The 20,556-nt window shown below is 46.3% G+C and overlaps 1 protein-coding gene across 2 annotated transcripts in view; it reads right to left on the bottom strand.

Annotated features, from left to right (window-relative positions):
- LOC121610298 (nuclear factor of activated T-cells, cytoplasmic 1-like) overlaps positions 1 to 19,122 on the bottom strand; it is a 55,950-nt gene extending 36,828 nt beyond the window's left edge. Inside the window, exons 1-5 of one of the 2 annotated variants that reach the window (XM_041942331.1) lie at positions 18,850 to 19,122; positions 14,488 to 15,586; positions 12,423 to 12,582; positions 3,280 to 3,482; positions 117 to 289 (exon numbers count right to left, since the gene is read on the bottom strand). In XM_041942331.1, the coding sequence (XP_041798265.1) occupies positions 117 to 289; positions 3,280 to 3,482; positions 12,423 to 12,582; positions 14,488 to 15,586; positions 18,850 to 18,964 (1,750 nt within the window). In that variant the 5' untranslated portion in view covers positions 18,965 to 19,122. Of the gene's footprint in view, positions 1 to 116; positions 290 to 3,279; positions 3,483 to 12,422; positions 12,583 to 14,487; positions 15,587 to 16,806; positions 16,945 to 18,849 lie in introns of those variants that run through there. The other variant, XM_041942332.1, reaches the window with a different exon arrangement.
- Positions 19,123 to 20,556: the final 1,434 nt, after the last annotated feature.

Below are 20,556 nucleotides of genomic sequence, written 5' to 3'. Positions count from 1 at the left end.
AGTTTATTGGATTACAACAATAGATGCCACCTTTTGCTAAAGTGGGAAGCCAAGAGAAAAGGCACGCCAGTTTGCGAGTCTATTTCTGTGTGTCGGTGTATGTGTGTGTGACTTACAGCATTCGATGGGGTTGGAAGTAGTCTGGAGGGACACCGTCCTGCCGTTGGGCTGGTTGATGTGCACTCGAAACACCAGTCTTACGCGGGTGTTTTTACGTCCGATGTCGGTTTCCCCTTTGCGGAGCTCAATGTCCGAATTGCGCAGCTTCAGGATCCCTGCACAATCGATTCTGGGACAGACAAAATTTAACACCCTATTATAAAGACGATAACAGTAAAGTGGCCTGTAGTGTGTTAGATGTTTTGGTTTCAAGGTAGACCTGTATGCTAATACAAAGAAAACATCAATCTCTTCATTCTCTACTGGTATATAAAGTAGAATGACACAGGATGCTCCCTATAGAATATTTTCTTCACACAGTACTGTATGGACAAGACTGAAATGAGAGCCAGAGTCAAACCCTTGACTTTGGCTGTTAAAACCGAGACACTGAGCACAGTTACTGCGCATTAAGACCAGCAGTGAAGTCTCCGTCGGCGTTGCAGATCATGCACTGGAAGTCCACTGGAGCATGACCGTGTCATTATTAATCCAGCATGTCACCAAAGACAGAGCTGGACATTAATGACTTCACATCAGGGTTTTAAAGGGTCACGGTGGTCCAAGAATTAGCAGTTCTCTGGAGGAGTCCCCTGGACCGAGCAGACCGGGTCCCGTCAGCTGCGCTCAGCGTACACAAAGTAGCTTTACTGCTATCTGAGCCTCTCCAGTCCCCTCACGCCGTTCAAGCCCTACACTTCGTGCATTTCGGGTTTAAACTTCTGCTAATCACTGCCACGTGTCGCAGCAGACCCTTTACTGAGCTGTCTGTCTTTTTTTTATTTTATTTCACAATTTGGGAGGTAAAGGGGTGAATTTTCTTTCCCTTTTCTTTGTGGAAAAAGGCGTTCATTTTCAGACGTGGCCCTTCATGAATTTACATAAAACTAGTGTGGCTGGTAAAAAAATAAAATAAAATCAAGGGAACACGAATGGGATATGGTTTGGCATTTCAATTATTTTACATGGTAGCTTTTGGGCACTATTCCTGGAACATGGTAAATGTCAGGTTTTATACCATTTCTCCCCTTGACTTTGGTTTGGACAGTTTGAATAAATAAGAGAAAATAATATGCTATGCTGACCACCCACTCCTTATCAGCCTCGCACGAGGTAAGTGTTCCGTCGTGCATACAGCTTCGAAACAAACACAAGACGATGGACGTCACCGGTGAGTTTTCACAGCCTATATAACCTGAGATGTGGGACAGGTCAATCTTCAGCAAGGAAATGTTTAGACTGGATGAAAGTGATTCTCTGCCAGCAATGTAATAAGGCATGCTCAATATGACTACGACTCTGTCATAGTAACTGTAGTGATAACAGTCAAAATCTTACCTTGCATTACATCACCTTGCTGATTAGGTTGCATGTATTTATGACCATGCATTATGTTGTACTTCTGCAGAATTCGCAGAAGGGAATGTTCTTTAAATTAAGCTGCTTTGTGTGTGTGAGATGAATTTTCCTAGGACAGGAAAGAAAGACAGATTGAAACTGTCTGAAGGTTTGACTGCAGCTCTCGACTGTCTGCATCCCACACAGCGAGCGAATGATTGCTGGCACGAGAGCAGAGAGATAGATGCAGCGTTATCAAGGCGACTGTTAAACAGCTCAGCGGAAAGAGGCAGTTAAAGGCTTTTCTTCGCGTTTGACCTTTTCTGACAGTCGGCGGAGAAAGAGAGAACTTTCACTCCTCTTCCTTTAGCATGTGTGCTGACGACAAAGGGGAAAAGAAACTTCCTCTTGCATATTTTTTAGAATATCATATTCATCCTAAGGGACACATTAAGTCAAGTCAATTTAAGGTCGCCCCTAAATATGATACAATATAAGGGATTTTGCGGTATTGTTGGAAATGATATTGTAAGGCAGTACGAATGTTAAAATCATCGAACCAAAGAAGGCCACCGTCCAGTCAGGAAACTCTTCTGTCCTATAAATATCTTCACATCCTGCATTTAAACAAACATGGAAATGTGTCCTATCAAAATAAAGGTGCATTAAATCATTACCCATTCTTTTTACTAAAAATCTGAGTACTTTAAAAGAACAAGAAGAAACTTTAGGTGCAGTAAGAGGTAACGGCCTTATGTAACCTATGTTCAGATACAGTGGTTTTATCCATAACACAGAGTTCTGGGCCCCCGTCCAAAAAATTCAGTGCCGCCTAGTCTGAATGGAGCCCCAGGACAGGAGCTATTGCCTGGACACACTGCAGAGCACAGCCCCTTGGATTACTGCAAGTCTGGAGGGAGGATGAAAGAGACCAAGGCTGACTTACCTCAGCTTAGCAAACAGATGCTCGTGTTTTTAAAGGTAAACCTACATCATATTTAGGGGAGCGCTTCGTGTGATTCTAACCGCACTTTTACAAAGTCTATTCCTGATTGAGCTCGGCAACCACCAGAACTCATAATGAGCAGTCAGCTCACCGTAATTGGCAGAGAAAATTAGCTTGCTAGCTAGCTAATCTTGTGGTAAACACTGAAGTTAGCTCACACATACGTGCGATTACATACATGATTGAGCTGAGCGGCGCCATCGTTAATGCAATTAACCTAACACCAGTGCTTTTCCTGCTATGACAAGTCAAAATGTCTGCTGTGAAAAATGCTTCTATTTATGTGGTTTTCACTAATCATATAAGTGCATTAAGCCCTAAATTACACTGAAAATATACTGTTCTTCATTAGTGCAAAGCTTTTGATAGCACATTGCAGGCTATACGGGTGTGAGTACATCATACTGGTAGGTCATGGCACTCTCGGATGTATATATTGTTTCCTTTGCCTCTAGCCTCCAGACTCCCTGCACACCTTGGCCAGCATCAAGTCGCCCGTGAAGTGTGTCGACACTGAGTACTTATCTCCCTTTCTTAGAAATCGTGCGTCTCTTGGGGCGAAAGCACAGATCTCAGTTTTGAAGGCCTATTCAGAAGTGTGTGCTGTGCAGTACCCATCATCAGGCATTCTGTCTGTAGCGCTGAAGCAAAGAGGAAGGTGCAGAGAGAGTGAAGCGCGTGTGTTTTGTGGGTGTGTTTTAAAGCAGGCCTTACCAGTGGAACATGTGGAAAGAAAAAGATGGATAGGTGACTTATGAAAGGCTGAGCGCACTCACATGGCTCTCATGTTTTTTTCAGGCAGCAGAGGGATCTCCAGAATTTTGGTGTTGGATTGCATGACTTCATGGCTGGCGGTGGAGACGGTTTTGCCGGTGATGCGGTGGACCTGGTAGAAGGCATGTGGTCGCAGGAGGCGGTCGTCTGCGGTCCCTATGAACAGCTGCAGGGTGAGCGGCTCGCTTTCCATGTAGCCATAAAGCTGGCGGGAGAACAAAGGCATCCAGGTGAGAGGCAACATCAGGTTTTAAGACCCCCATCTCAGGCAACCCCTCATTTAGGAAATAGAGATTGAATGCACATCGGCTACTGATAGTTAACGGGGGCTTTAATGATAGCTCTGACATGGTAGAGGGGCTGCGAAAATAAGCCCCCTTTCTTTGTTTGTTTTTGGTTGGGTTGGAGACCCCTTTTTCAGGTCTTTGCTGTTCTTTTTTTTTTTTTTTTTTAGCTAATTCTACATTCCTTTAGGGGAGGGTGAAAGAAAGTTTTCTGATGTTTCTGATGTCTGTCTGTGGTAGAGATCTCCTGGGGACAGAGGCATGGGGGCTGACGGAGGGGCTGGCTTCCCAACACCTCACTGTTCATTAAAATCTCACTGCTGCTATTAAAAAGTGCCTACAGAGAGGCGAGCAGTCGACAGCGACTCTCCGGAAAGTGACCCTTACAGAGACAAAATAAGAAATCAGGGCAATCATCTCAGGTCTGCCTCAAGATGTGATGCTCACAGTCTGTAAAGTTTAGAAAACTGATGATTGGGCTAACACCAATTTCCCTTTATAAATATGAACTGCATCAATGACATGAAATCAAAACTCCTCTATAAAATCATGAATGTAATTAAAATGGCATGATTTTGTTTTTATTGTCTAACTTCTGCTTTTTTCTTTTTTCTATCATTTAGAGTGTAATACATGCCCCTATACACAGAAAGTAGCTGTCAAATTCAGCAAACTTTGCACCTAAATACAAAAACAGCAAAAAAACTTCATGGAGTTTGGCATGCAGACGGGTTGCAGCCCCTTTGCCTCTGGCCAGTTATGAACATGTATTATGATTTCCATTAAAGCTCAGAGACTGTGTCCCACTGTGATGAAAGAGACTCCTGTATCAGAACCACCACTTCAAACAACTACCACTTCCTCTAGAAGACTTACATTAGCAGCTACTGCTCAAGTAATAAAAAGATCAAATCTTTTTGGAAAAAAGAGAAGAAAAACTCCATAGCCATGCATAGTTTGAAAATGACTGTTGACTTTGGGGTCAACGACACTTCAAATATAAACTGTAGCTGCCAGTTTACATTCAGCGCCCCTGGATCGTTTTCTGACAGTGTCTAAAGTAACAGTATTTGATGATTTAACCAAGTGTGTAATGGCTCAAAATATGAACACACAGGCCGGGTTGCAAATTCCAAAGTGTGGTGAAGGACAACTGATACTTTGTGAGTGATTTCTCACCAGAATCATTTGCCAGCCAAATGTGGATTTCTGGTGGAACTGAGCGCTACGCTGCAGACCTCCCAGGATACGCCTGCTCTTTGCAGCGCGAAGCGGTCATACGGTATGATCCAACGGGCGGATGTCGGTGTGGACTTGGCTATCTCTCCGTTAACCGTCAGAAAAAGCAGAACCCATCTGGTTCGAACCAAGAGAAAACTGAGAGGACTAACTTCTCACCGAGCGGACCTCCGAGGATCCACCCAGGTGGCTACTTGACCGCATGTGACATTTACTGCTAGGGATCACTTACTGCGGACCGGCGCTCACCAAGCCACGGCCATCTGAAAAATCCCGCAAATTGGTCAATTACCCCATTTTTCTTTGAGCTCCGTGAAAACAGTGGTACCGTCGAATGGAATAAAAGACCCCTGTTGTTTATCTAACAGCCTGAGTCATATAGCAAAATATAGACCACATGTAACCTATGACATAATCTGATTAATGGGTTTATAATTACCTTTCTGAGGGCAGTCTGGGATGGGGGTGCGAGGAAGAAGAAGGAGAGCTACGTCACCAGGAGTCCGTGGAAATTAGCGCTACAGTGTCACGGACGCCTAATGTTTTTGATTCAAGAACAAATTTGTCTGGACACCGTGTTAAAAGTTGTCTGGCCTGATAATAAAGCCGGCGATTAAAAGCCTCTGGCCTGAACTTGAAGACAGATCTTTGGGACAAGGCAGAGGAGGTGTTCTTTCTCTTCCCAGCTTAAGAATCCACAGCATTAATTACGGCGAGCAAAAATAGAACATGACTCGACACCGGGGCAGAGCTTATATCCATATGTTTCAATAATCTCAGCGCCAGTGGTTATCTGGCTTTGCTCTTTGATATCAAGGGAGTGCAAAGGGAGTGGTAACGCTATGGCTGTCATTCATCTCCAGTTCCAGCCGTTCTCTTTTCCTCTTGAGCTCCACATAGTGTCTCCAGCAGCTGTCTTGACCTGTGAGCTAGTCACACATGCTAGTCATCAGCGAGTTAGGCCGAGGTCAGGAGCTTCTTGAAGTTTTGGCATCCCAAGGGACCACTTCATCTATGCGGTGATCTCACCAGCAGACCCCGCTCTGCTTGTTATATTTTACTTATGGTGTCACCAGAGGTAATTATCCATAGCCACACATGCTACCAGTTACTTGTGTATTGACTCGTGAGAGCACTATGGTGGAGCATGAGGTACAAATCTGAAACACCGGAGCGTTAAATTGCATGACATCCCCTGCATGATTTAATAGAACGCAGGCAGCCGCGCTACAAAGCCGTGTCGTCTGTCACTTGTGCCTCGGTAGACTTCTTTGGATTTCTCTCTGACCTCCAACCATTACCTCAGCCGCCACGTGGCTGTAAGGAGGCCCGCAAGAGAGGCAGGAGGGAGGAATGGGGGGGGGGTCTTTATCCCTTCACTCTTCTTGCGGTAGCGCACAGTGATGGTGGCGTCCACACGCAGAGCCGTAGTGACCTCATGGAGGAGAGGAAGTGATTAATGAGGTCAGGTAGTCCGTTCGGTGACGCTGGTCTTCCCAGCAGCAAAGGAAGGCGGTCTAGTCCCCCCTGGGCGACCTCCCCTGATTCCTTTGCCATATGTGCTCCCTGACCCCCTCCCTTAGCTTCTGCGTAACTCCTGTGACGCTCACTCGAATGCACGCCACAAGCACGCAGCAAAGCCTACTTCTTCATTTAATTCTCTGAGGTAGAATAAGACCGGGGGGAAAAGACGTGAACTCGAAGCGTGGGCTGACGACAGAGGGTCCACACACACACACACACACACCTGTGACCTCAGCTCTGTATTCGCGTCTACCGCAGCCTGTGAGGTTGGACCAGAGGGCGGCTAATTTTGAGCAGATGAGCTTTTCTGGCACACGTACTGTATATTTATTTTGAGATAATCTAAACTGGGTTTGAATCCAGGCTTGATTTGCAGCTGTTTCGGGGTGCCAACTTCTGCCACCGCGTCAGCTAGATCCATTTACACCTCCCACCACAAGCCACCGTTGCCACGAGCCATTTTTGATAGCTGGGGCTCAAGTAAAACATTGTGGATATGGCAGCTGATGCATTAATTGTGTAATTGTGTGCAGCTGTATTGTCTGGGTCAGTTGTGATGATGTGGAGGGGCTAAAAAGGGAGAGGAGGGTGCATCTCCACTTTCCACCATTCATCCCCCAGTGGACCATGACAGATCCATCATCAGTATAGAAAGTTTCAGCTCTTGGGATACAGCCCCAAAAGTTGTCTCTCCTTTTTTTTCTTAATTTTCTTTGCTTCACTCAATGAAAATCATTTGTAATAAAATAATAACGGAGGGTGTTTTCTTCAAATGATTCTTTTTTTTTTCTTCATGGCGCATTTTATTCCCCAATTTCTTTAGTAATAGTGACATTCTCTGTGCTGCCTGCATCTGGCCTCAATAGCTCAAAGAAAGGATTTGAGCATGTAATGTTTAATAATGACTTGCTGGTAAATTAGATGTGTCTGGCCCTGGCTGGAGATTGAGTGTGAATACACTCTACAGGCCTGCAGTGGGCTGCCTTCTATCCCTCTGCAGTGATTTCATCACCGCCTGGAGAAATGTCATGACTCGTAGAGGTCCACGTGGCGCGGAGAATTGGGGAGAGGAGAGGGAGAAGACGACTGGAAGCAGCCGAGGAGGAGGGGGGGTGGGGGGGACGGCTGAAGCAGGGGAGGAGAAATACAACAGCAGATTCAGGCTTTTCCCCATTATCACGCTCCCCTCTCTCTGTCAAGTGCTGACAGTCACACAGCCAGCCTCTGCTGTACCCAATTAAATGTACACTCATCCAAGTTGTCTCTCCTTCCAGACTTTACTCCATCACCCTCCTGCCCTGCGAATGTCTCCAGTGCCTCATATTGAATGCATAAGGCAACATATGCAATCCTTTAATGCGCTGCGTTCCCATAGCTCCAAAAGCCGCTCCTTTTATAAGCAACCAAACAGCTATATCCCTCAAAGTTTTTGTTGAACCGAGTGCTTTAGTGTTATGTCATTGAGGGCACGGTTTCAGGCACTAGCCCATGTCTAGACCAGCGAGGGTCCAAATTCCATATAAAAAGAATGACTTTGTTAGCAGCATGGCCTGCCATAAGAAATATCATCCAAACCTACAGAGAATTTGAGCAAGACAGCACGGACAACTGCTGTGGCCCCCAATAGCACGACTACCCACCAGTGTCTTTCCTCATAAATCTGCGGGCTGTCTGGTTGTCACCTCAAACCAGTGAAAACGATGCAAATTTCGCTCCATTTTTTCCACTTGCTATTAACTGGTAATTAGTGGTAGCCCAATACCAGTGTAAGGGAAGCCCCGCAGATGGAGAACCACAATTTAAGAGTGGCATAAATACCCCTTTGGGCAACGAATAACAGCCCTGACTAAGCTCTAACAGCACTACAGGGTACACCAAGCCTTTTGAATATCAAACAAGAGGCGGCAGTAGATTTAATGAGCAATTAGCAGCTACAGTATAGGGTGCCGTGGATCAGGGTTTTCTTTTGAGACATTACGCAGCCAGCACCGGATCCCAAGGTGAAACCGCACATGCGAAGAGCCCGAACACATGTTTGCCAAGGTCTTTCATGTCGTCGTGGCGGAAACATACTGCAAATTTGATGTGCATTACATACAGTTGCAGAGGAAGGGAGATGGGTATTAAGTCACGCACACGTTAATAGGGATGATGGCCACATCCTGCTGAAATTACACCATGTCTGTTGCTGCTTTAGACTTAATGAGAGACTGAGTGAAAGAGTGTGCGTATGCGTGAGTGGGAAAGCCCTATAGGCCAGTCATTATCCTATACAAACTAGCCATATGCAGGACTGCGCTGCTTACTGCGCGATGGGTTTAATACTCCACAGGTGTTCCTGTCTGCTGTTACTAAGGGCCTGGCGGATGTCTGTTTATTTCCTGACTGAGGCTGAAAGCCTTTGCAACATCTCCTACTGAAGCAAACATTTTAGATAAGAGCCAGGTCATGCCCTTGGTCACTATATGCTCAATGAAAATAATTTGGCACAATTCCACTTCTTTCCCACTGTTCTCCTCTGGAAAAAGCCATCAGTCAATGCCACGGTGGTATTCTGAGTGAAGGTAGACCAGGTTGTTTTTTTTTTTTTTCCCCCCTGAGCACGGCTCATCATCAGCCTGTAGACATTTGGCATAGCTGTGGTGAGAGAGGGGAGTGTCTGGAACAGTGTGAGAGGAGCCGATAGAGTACCCTAGATCCCCTTAATGGCGTTGTGGTCTGCTGCAGTAAATAAAGTGGAAAAGCAGTCACGGGGGTCACAAAGTGGACCAATCTGGAGAGAGGAGGTTAAAAGGCTGCGGATGTGGAGGATGTGAGGGAAGGACGGAGAGCGAGTCCAGAATAAATGACTGAGATTTGCAACCGGGAAGCCCAGAGAGCTGGTGCAAACAGCAGAGGTAATGACTCGAGGTAACCCATAATCTAGAGGTTTTCATCGGTGCGCGGCTGGAGTACAGACACTCCATTCTCTCCACCCACCCGTGCCACAAGCTCTCCATCCTGTGTGGCGAACAGCACTGAATGCGGTGTGGCTGATCTGCAGCAGTTTAGGATGATGTCAGAGCTTACTGATGCTAAACTTTCCTGTGCGTTCGTCAGGAAAACACCTCTGATTGTTTCTGAGTAACGAGAAAACAACAGCAAATGAGCAGCTGAGTATCTCGGCTTGGCTACCTGTCGGTCGCCATCGTCCCAGAGGACATCGTAAAGTCGAGAAACAGCGTATCCCTTCATGTTTTTCATCTCGCTGATTTTTCATCCAGCATTGCTTTCCAACACACATGTCACCATCACTCAGAGCGCGTGCGTCTGATCATGCATGAGCTAAAAAAACAATAGAGCAGAGGATGGCTGGGCTTCAACCGAGGGAGGCCTGCTGGTGTGGGTTTGGGAGATGGTTGAAGGATGAACGGTTCACGAGGAGTGACATCCTCAGGCCCCCCAGGGAGGGAGGGAGGCACCGGTGCATGGAAAGGGGAGGTGTCGTCCGATGGGTTCTGGGATTCTGACTCCTATCCACCACTCCGCCACCACATCACCCCCACCAGCGCCATGCTCAGGCAACCTCAGGCCACCCAGGCCCTAATCAGCAGGATACAGAGCATCTCCAGGGGCAGCCAAGCCCCAGCTGCATGGTGACTCCCTCTGCCCCTTCTCTCTTTTTCTCTCTACTCGCTCCAGTCCATGCACACACACACACACGCACACACACACACACACACACTTTCTTTCCTTGTGAGGACACTGATTGACATAATGCATTCCCTAGCCAGTTGCCCGAACCTTAACTATCACAACTAAATGCCCAATCCCAACCCTAGCCCTAAACCTAGGTCAAGCCTAACCCTTGAAACCAAGTCTGAACCCTCAAATTGCCCTTTGAAGGTCTGTCCGAAAGTAACGCCAAAAGTTCTCTTTCCAAAAACGTCCTCACTCCCAAGGTCTAAAACTCAAATTTGTTCTCACAAAGATAGCTGTACAAGTGCACACACACACACAAATACACACACACACACACACACACACACACACACACACACTTCCTCAGCTGCTTCCTACACCCGCATCCCTGTGTCATTATTGACTCATTCTCCTTGGCTGCACCTCACCCATCCAGCGCCTGCCACTCATTACCACAGGGCACAGGGGACGACACCATGCCCTATCCTCCAAGACTACAACAACACCATTTCACACAATAAAGACTGAGAGATGGTGAGACAGTCAGTTTTATGGGAGATTTTATACTCCAATCTGTGCAAAAACTCCCTGAAGGTACAGTCCATGCTCTCCTTCTGTATTTTACCCTCTAGCATGTACACATGGTTGCGTAATCCTTATAGATTTATCTTTCTGCCAGCTGCCATGCTTGCAGTGGTTTCCACTGTTTTGAGATATCCAAATTGGCTGCACATGCATTATCAGAGGCATAAATCACCCCTTGCCGAAAAGTAAGAGTAAAGTGTGAGCTATGCGAGTTGTGGAGAGGTGTGATAGTAAAGCAGCTGTCATCATATTTTCTCCATGACTACTACTTAGTAATAATTGCTCGACATACACCGTAAAACTTGAAGACATCCTCGCAAAGCTGGCAATGAATTGGTGCCTGTGTAGTTCGAAGTAAACAACTGAAGTCATCAGTCTATATGCGGACAAAAAAGTGCGCAAAGACACACAGGATGCTTACTCATGACTTTTTTGCTCTGGCCCCTGGAGTGAGTCAGAAAGTGGCATAAACTATATCAAAACCAGTCTCACCTGCCAGCCACAGCTGTGCACGGCCAGGCTCACGTGGAGGCGCGAGGATGAAAAGTTGAATTCACCCGCATGTTGATATACAAAGGTTTGTAATGAAGGGGAATGATTACCTGTATTTACAGAGAAAACCTGAAGGTTGACAGGCCTGTTTATAACGCCACCGTGGCCAACAGCTGTCAACTGTGTTTGACATTGAGCAGACCAGGATGTGCTGACAACATCTATTTACAAAACAGCTGTGGCGCTAGCGGCGACGAATGCCACGCGTGTGACAAGGATGGACCACCGGCTTGAAACTGTACTGGTCCAAAAAGTGTTTTCTCAGGGTGCAGCGTTTGCTTTGGCCACGTGAAAAGCAGAATATCAACCATGTGAAACCCCTTAACCCAGTCTGTAACTAAAGCGTCATCAGCAAACGCCCCCTGTAATTATTAGGTTAGTTTCATTTTGAACATTAAAGTCAAATTGACCCTCAACACTAAGGACGCGCACACGCCGCTGGATCCCCACCCTGAGCAAACTGAGATGTCAGCACCGTGTTATGACAGTGTGGCAGAGAAAGGAGCTCTGTGCTGTGCTTCTGGTGAGACTGACGTGTGCTCTTTAAGTGGTCGCCAAGTACAATAGTGAGAGGCGATGGTTCTGCTCTATACTAATTGAGTCAGCATGCACTGCTGCTCGTCAGGGCGAACTTTTGGAGCAGCAGATTGACTTCCAGCTTCAGGGAGCATTAATAACCCGGCATACGAGCGCATACAGAAACCTGCAGACTGTGGGGTGTATACACTGCCACACTGCCGTCAGAAAAGTCACAGAAAAGGCTTGAGGGCTTTTGAAGTTTGCAACGATAATGTCATGACACATTGAATAGTTTAAAGTTTAAGATAACTGACTGGTAGTTTGTTTTTGCAATAGTTTCTGATTTTCAGTTAAGCTGTATGATTGTTGCGGATAATAATGGCTTGAAAGGAAATCACACAGTTTAGAATTAAACTAAGCTTTTTTTTGGATAAAAAAAATAATAAATAGGAAGAGAATGTCAGAGTCCAGACCAATGGAGAGAAGAAATGACATGGCTGTTCTGACTTTGCTCTGCGACTACATGCTGTCATAAAGTCAGCTACAGCCAAACGGCCATGTCACTGGCTTGCCGTTGGACAGAAAAGGTGCCATTAATCAGCACGCACTTGTCTGTGCGTTACCGCTCATGCTGTAATGACAGCAAATTATTACACAGTTTAAACACACAAAGCTGACCTTGTCTCCGGTAAAACAGCAGCGTGCACGGTTGAAAAGATCTAATTCAAAAACATTGCTGGCGAACAGCGTTGGTGACATACCTGTACTACCGGGTGGCCTCCAGACAGCGCCTTCACCGCCCCTCGGCTGCCTTCGGTCTCATAGTGGGCCCTGTGGTGGGACTTCGGCTGCACCTCGATCTGTAGGTTGTACTGGCCGGAGCAGGATGGGAGCTGCCAGTCGAGAGCTGGCATAGATGGGCTGCGGTGGCATGATACATTTTTATTAGGATAAAATAACAATACAAAACAGCTTCTTATTCTTTTTTAATTCTACTGCTGATTGATAAAACATAACAGTGAAATAACTTTTATCTAGTCAGTGAAAGATCTACACTTTCTGTGATAAACCCGCAGTGTCTGGTCATTCTTTCCTGAAAAACAGGAAGTGCTGTGTTTTACATTTCTAGGTTTCTTGGAATAAAAACATACAAAAAAACCCCCCAAATCTTTGCACGCTTTTTTCTCTTCTCTTCTTTTCTATTCTAAAAACTGTAGTGACATTTGATTTTCCAAGGGGGGGACTGCAAGGGTTGCATTTTTTTCCATGGTCACATCTCTGCCAAGGAAGTCTGAATCAAAAAGTTCTGAACTTGCTTTAAATTAGCCTCAAATTAGGACACTTTAGTGTAATCCAACTGGCTTGATCCCTCTTCATTTCATCATGGTCTCCAATCTAATCAGTTGAAGTCATTTGTTTACGACCATAATTCCTTGGCCTGGGTAATGATCAGTGGTCCTTTTTATGAAAAATACAAGAGTGGTGAATGTGCCCTGGTTAAAGAGCAGTGTGTTTTTTATATTGGTGTAACAGGTGGAAACAGACACAAGGAATTACGAAAGTGACAGTGGGAGGACAGATATTTCTAGGGCAAGAAAAAACAGTCCTTTCATACAATTATTTTCCATCCCAATTTGCTAACTGTAAGATTCTAAAGCATGGCCCACTACACTTGTATTAAATACAATGGAGTCATACAATGGATAAGGTCAGCAGTGCACCCTGCCTTGGAGCTTGATATCTCTTTCTCAGAGCTACAGCTGGCCTCTCTTAACATCATTGTTCTCGAGATGGAGAGTCAGAGCTTCCCATGTGAACACCGTGGAGATATCTAAACCAAAACAAACACGTGCAAGACAATATTTCTGCATGCCGGATGCCTGGCAAACGCAAACCCCTGACCCTGAAGGGTGGCTCAACTGAAACCAATCTATGGCATCTCCGTGGAACTTACAGGCTGTTTGTTGACCCAAAATGAACTGATTTCCCCCCGCAGGGCTTTATCTGCCCAGTCAGTGCATGACATCAGGGCTAGCTACACTGAGAGAGATGGGCTGACGGCGCGACAGACCAGAGCAGCAAGCCGGCTGATTAACCCACAGACTGCTTCCCCTTCAGCCAGGCCTGTCACCATTACTTCCTGTTGCTCACTATCTAAATCAAACACTTGATTTCCGACAGGAAAGTGCGTTATTGGCTTGGAAAAAAAATGCCACGAGGGACACAACTTAAGGCTGAAAAAGCTTACCTTGATACAGTTAAGTGCACGTGTAATTTTGTGAATGCGTGCACGTCATTGTGTCTGTACGCGTTGTTCTATTTGTATGTGGGTTGCTAGGGTAACAGTGACACACACACGCCGAGCAACTCCTCCCTGTGAAATATCATTTATGAAATAGTTTTGATCTTTAAATATAACTATTTGGGAAGTGCAGAGCATGTCACTTTTGGATTTCTGCCTTTTGATATGGCCTTTGAAGATTAAAAACTACCACAACCTTGCCCTTGCAATAAATAAACACTTAACATGGAAACAAAAAGACAACGGGGTAAAGTAATGGCATTATTGGAAGAATTCTTTTTCCATTGCACTGTCTTAAAATCTTTATAGCAATCCTTAGGCAGAATGTTGGAAAACATAAATCTGCCTAAATAAGTAAATACATGTGTGCTTCATTGTCTTCTCAAGGCAATTTAGAGGCAAGACTGATGGGTTGGTTTCACATTGAATGGTTCAATCAATTGAATTCACAAGGGTTTCATCTGGTGGACTTGTATGCCCAACTTTTTACAGCAGTGTTGAGTTGCTGGAGCTGCTCCACCCACCTGAGGTAAGGCTTGGGTTTAGACCAGGAGTACGGGTGCTGGGGCACATCCAGGAACCCTCCGCAGTAGTTCTCCTTCTTGACGGCCATGCGGGAGGGGTAGTCCTCATGGCAGAGCTCTCCGTCAGGACCTAGCACTTCGCCACCAGGCTCCAACTTTAGGCTCATGGTGGGTGAGTGATCCAGCATGGTCTTGCGTGTCTTGATTGGGATTCCCTCCCCCATGTCCACCACTCCATCTGTGGTTAGAGCGTTGATGGCAGCCACGATGGCAGAGTTGGTGTACTGGTTGGTGTTGGCGAGCCAGTTCTCATCTGTGATGCTGACCCTGGGGGAGCCATGCGGAGATGGGGTGGGCGACTGGACGGGTGAGCAGGATGTCTGACGGTAGGGGGTGCCATTGAAGCTGTACTTTCTCTTCCCCATACCGCCGCCATTGGCTCCACTGCCTCCACCGCAGGAAGGGGAGTTAGGCCTGGAGCCGCGAGGTTGCGCCGGCCAGCCTTCCTCTGCCACGGCTCCTATCTGAGGGGAGGTGGAGGGCGAGTGGTGAGGGGAGGCTGCAGGGCCGCTGGCATGTGGGCAGGACAGGAGCGAGGATGAGCCTCTGGGGGAGACGCAGGGAGACTGCCAGGGGGAGTTCTGCGGGGAGTTGTCGTAGTTGTAGAAGCTGGACTCGTAGGAGGACGCCTCGGAGTTACAGCTACGTGAGGATATGCTGCTCGCGGGGCTGAGGCAGCTGGGGTCACGGTAGCCATCTGCGTTGGGCAGTGTCAGCGTCACAATGGAGTTAACGCCTCGTTTGATGACGTGGTCCTCACTGCTGCTCTCTTCCACCTCATCCTCTGGATACTGGCTGTAGGCAGTGATCTCAATACGGGGGCTCTCCAGGGCCGGGGCCCCATTGGGCCTCAGGCCGTGGGGCAGGTAGTAGCCTGATGCTGCATGGTTGTCATTCTGGAGGCCGTACCCTGTCTGGTGGCAGGAGGAAACTGAGATGACTGGGCTGGACTGTAAAGTGTGGTACTGGGTGGCCAGACAGGGGTTCCCCATGCCCAGTGGAAGGGACAAGCTGACATTCGGTGTGTAGCTGTATGCATCTGAAAAGAAAAAAGTATATCTTAAGTATTTTGTATGGCAACATGCCACTGCAGTGGTTCACAACGATTACATTATGACGATAATTAACTGATTGGATTTATAAAAAATGCCTCGACACAAACCTTACCAATATGTCTTGCAGCGAATGACAGACTCCCTTTTTTTTTAATAAACATCTGGAGGAGCTTAGCAATCATCTCCAAGCAGTAACTGTGTGCGGTTGCTGTGTAGTCGTGAGCTGCACAGCCACTCTGTTTGTTTGATCAGTTCATCTAAGGCTCTATTTGGCACTCCCTGCTGTCATATGTACTCTACAGGAATTCCTCCAGCAGCGCTGATGGATGCTTTATTTGATTGATTGCATCACTCACTGAGTGAATTAGGCCCTCCCCTGTGGAAAACTGACAGCACTCTCGCATCGCTCTGAGCTTGTGATTAAGTCAAAGGGAGTTTGCTGCAGCGTTACACTCAGACGCGCCGCGATGCACACACAAACAAAGGGCACGCACAAGCAAGCAGGCAAGGGAATCACACGCAGACAAGCGCAATGACATACAAACTCAGTCAGCGGGGGCACATGTAGCCTCGCAGATATGCCTCTTCAGTTAGCCCTTGTAGCGGCTGACTGCTGTGTCAACAGTTGTAAACCTCATGTCTGCCGTTTATTGATAATGCCAACGAGGGTAAAAGTGGTCAAAGAATGAATAGCATTTGGTCTGAAACCCAGTGAAGGGCATTCCCCTCGATGCAGCGCGCTATATTTGTTAACCACAATGCAGCGTATCACATGAAATGATGAATCTGTCACACACTGCATAATATGTGGGTGGGCAGTCTAAAATTAGTTTATGAGAGTCTATTTTCAGAGGTGATTATGAGATGTGCAACAGACAAGTTCAATATACCACAAGTTCAGTGAAGCGTAGGACACCTTTCGCAGGTGGCCAGTGCCAATCACTGAACACAATAGCCAAGCATATTAGAGAAAGTCATTTCTGAAAACATTTTGGAGCATATTAGTCACAAAACAGAGACTTAAAAGATGCCGAAAATAATCATATTTGTTTGGTCAGCACAATGCTAAATGGCAGACACTTTTACAGGCAAACAGACTGAATTCTGAAGTCTTTTTCCCTTTGATCGCAGCACACAGCGGTGCCCTCACACTGTGCAACACACAGGACGCACAACATAGAGAAGGAGCCCTCCAATGGCCTACCTGTCTCAGGTTCATTCTGGACATCTTGGCTGTACTCAAACACATAGCTGAAGTCAAACTCTTGCTCCTCATGCTGGAAACTCATCTCCGCCCCAGTGGTTACACACTAAGTTTCAGCATAGAAACTAGTGCGTCTTCAGCTCAGTCTCTTCTGATGCTTCTCCTCTCTGGTTTGCCCTCTTCTAGTGCTGAACAGATAATGATCTCCTGCCCACTCCACGCGGTGCGACACACCTCCTTACTTCAGGCCTGACTGACTTTGCTCAGGGTTGCAGCTGTTTTTTTTTTTGTTTTTTTTTTCCTTTGAATGTGCCCGCGATCAGCACACTGTGCTACAACATACTTGACTTCTTCTAACACCCACTCAAACACACTGGGGCTTTCACTCTTGTGTGCTGCATGAGCTTAAAACGCGGCTTTTCCGGGTCACATGCGTCACGTCTGCTGAACTAACAAAATTACACCGCATCATAATTTGTGGGGTGAATCAAATCAAAGAAAAAAGTGACTCACTCTTTCACTCAAGGCAAAACCTCTACAATTGTTTGCAGTGCATTCAGAATGCGGTGTAAGCAGAGTTAATTTGAAAACACTGACTATCACACAGATTATAGCGTGCTCTTTCTGTCCTCCGCAATTTTTCTCAATTATGCTATCACGATCAAAACGCTCTCTCCCCACAACCAAACCAGCGTGACTAAAGAATGGATGGTTTTATCCACGGGGATTGCGGTCTAGGCCGGGCTCAGACTGACGGGACCTCAGGGAGAGATAGGTGGTCGCCCACAGAAGTCATCTGCAGCCTCTGGAACTAAGAACCCTGGGGCCACTTATCGCACATGGCTAACTGTGGGCTATGGCAAAACACCAGTAGTGTGCGTGTGTGTGTGTGTGTGTGCTTGCATCCGCATGTCTGTTCCTCTGAGTTTATGTATATGTGTGGTAATAAAGCAGCCCTCGGCATACTGCTGTAGCTGTGTGTGGTTAAGCATGTCTCCTTGTCAAGCAAACTACTCAGCATCCCTGAATGCACTGATCGCAGCTCTCTCACTCACACACACACACACACACACACGTCTGTTACCAATTACAAGGCCTAGGACTGAGCGACTGAAATGAATAATAATACAGCCCGCACCCGTCCGTCTGAAACCTCAAAGACAAAATGAAATTCCCAAAATCCACAAAAAGCCAGTGACATCAGCAGTGGAAGACTCTGTAAATGAACAGAGACAGAATATCGCTGACTTCTGATGGAGCAAATCAAATTTCGCTACCATAAATGCTGAATCAAAGAGCTTCTAAAAACCAAGACTTCCCTTTGAATGGTAAACCCAAGCTGAATCACACTGAAGTATCTCTAAACGAGCCACACAATCTCAGTCTACCCCATGACGTCGCCGCTGGCTGACCTCTGACCTCGCCGCGAGACTGGGAGGACAGACAGACCATGTGCACGCTTTTTAACTTTAGAAACCAGCATTTGACGTTGATCTCATCAAGAGGCAGCGCGGGTGACGGCAACAGTGCAACACAGTCCACATTTTTTTCTCAGGAGGAGAAGCACCTGCACAGACAGCTGGGGACACCTAATGGCGTGGATGTAAAATGGGTGCAAAGATCAGGCAAAAGGCGTCTGGCATTTATATGGTGACATCTTTAGAAAAACACCACAAGTAATTAAAACATTTTTGCTCCAAATGAATAGTTTCAACTTGTTATACTGATTTACTAAAGTGAGCAAATAACAATATATTGTCAGTCACTCACCAGTTGCTCAAGTTTGGACCAAGATACCTGCAGGTGGAATAATTTATTTCTTTAATTTTATTTTTTCCATCTGTGCAAACAAATCGGCTCATATTGCAGTTCACCAAACCCGGCTGCTCCTTCCAAACGCTTGACCCAGACTCTGCAGGAGCGCACGAAGTCCCTGTGAGTTTGCATGAAAGCCGCGGCTGGTGTCGACACGTATTAAAATCAGAGCTAAAACAGCAAATTCGTGTTTGAGCAGAAGCGTGAAATCAAAATAATACGTTTTACCTTCCTCTGCAGACTTCATATCGACGGCGAGAGAGGTGAGAAGTCCCCGCTCCTTACCGGCTGTTGCTCCAAAGCTGAACTTGGAATTGACGCTGAGGCAGAAGGTATCCTGCATTCAACAAGCGATGCGCAACTTTCGGCTGTGAGACTGTAACGAGCGACGGCGATGGTAGTAATGCGAGCGCTAGACTACTTCATACACCATCAAATAAAAGCATAATTCGCAGTGAAGTTAAAGCAGCGGCAACTTGGAACCACAACGCGGTGGACTGCGCGCACCACGCGAACCGGGTAAATCTGGTGCTGCTGAATCTGGAGACCGGCGCAGGTAGGGCTTGGTGAGGGGACCGTGGCTGAGGTGAGTTTGGCTCTCTTCAGCCCAGCGAAGGTTTTCAAGAGTCTCCCCAGGTAGATGACGCAGAGCGGTTTGTCAGAGGGGCCGGCTCCGGTGCTTTTAAAGCTGGAAAACACCCTCCGTCCTCCCGTCAGCGCGCCGCCCATTCGGGGATGACGCGACCGGCTCCTGCAACGTCCTGGACCGCCTGATGATGTCTTCCACCCAGGGATCCCATCGATGGAGGTGGGTGGTGTGTGTTTGTGTGTGTGTGTGTGTGTGTGTGTGTGTGTGTGTGTGTGTGTGTGTTTGTGTCTGCGTGTGTGTGTGTGAGAGAGAGCGAGAGAGACAGAGAGAGAGACCCTAACTCTATTTAGTTTATTTTTCCAAGCACGATTTTTGTTATTTTTACATCATCCATCTAGTGGCATAACATTAAAAAAAAAAAAAAAAAAATTACTACCATCAAAAAGTGTCCATAACATCTGGTAATAATATCCAGTCTCAAATTCTACAATAATTTATAGATTTATCACAACTGATGCAAAATGGCCCTAAATTACCAGTTAAACATTTCTCTCTTGAGTTATTTGAAATAATTGCCAATTTTTATTTTTTTCTGGAAGAGTGATCGGTTTTGTGGCCAAAATTCTTATGAAAATATATTTAAGAAAACACAACACACACGGCACAAGCTCTGTGCTGTCGGGCGCTTCTGACCAGGCAAACGTCTCCCCATTCCTCCTCCTGTTTTAAATTTTCCACCACGGTTGGTTAAATTAACGCTGACTTTTATGAATGAAATTATATGGTTGAATGTTTTCCCTCACTTGTTTCTCTGGATTCTCTTTGGATTATTAGAAACCTGATGAATATGATGCATTATTGTTAGTTTGCTTGGCATATAAACTTGTCATAATTCAGTGGCAGCTACCAGTAAGGTACGTGCAATGAATATCATTTATTCCCCCATGTTTTTATGTAGTTGACCCTGACCTTTGACTTGCCTGTAAATGATGCTAGGAAGTTGGGGGTCTCCTGCATAAACAACAGAGTATCATATTGCAGTAAACCTACTGATATGCCCATAATGGCCTTCCTCGTTAATGCTGGCAGTCGTGTTATTATATGACCATTAACATTATTCAAACATTCAGCGTATCCCCATGATTGGAATCAAAACCCAAATCCTATCAAGTTTCATTTCCAAATGTGTTTTCCTCATGTTTGAGGGAAATACGATTTCACAGATTCGCCCGAAATAACTATCCTGAACCTCTGACAGCAGAAAACACGCCGCGTTCCTCATCTCTGCTTTCCGCTACTCTGTATCGAGTGCGTCCCCAGTGAATCTGCAGGCACAAAGCCTTATG

Source organism: Chelmon rostratus, chromosome 8 (assembly GCF_017976325.1).
Source record: "Chelmon rostratus isolate fCheRos1 chromosome 8, fCheRos1.pri, whole genome shotgun sequence".
NCBI lineage: Eukaryota > Metazoa > Chordata > Actinopteri > Chaetodontiformes > Chaetodontidae > Chelmon > Chelmon rostratus.
This window is presented reverse-complemented; position numbering and strand designations above follow the sequence as displayed.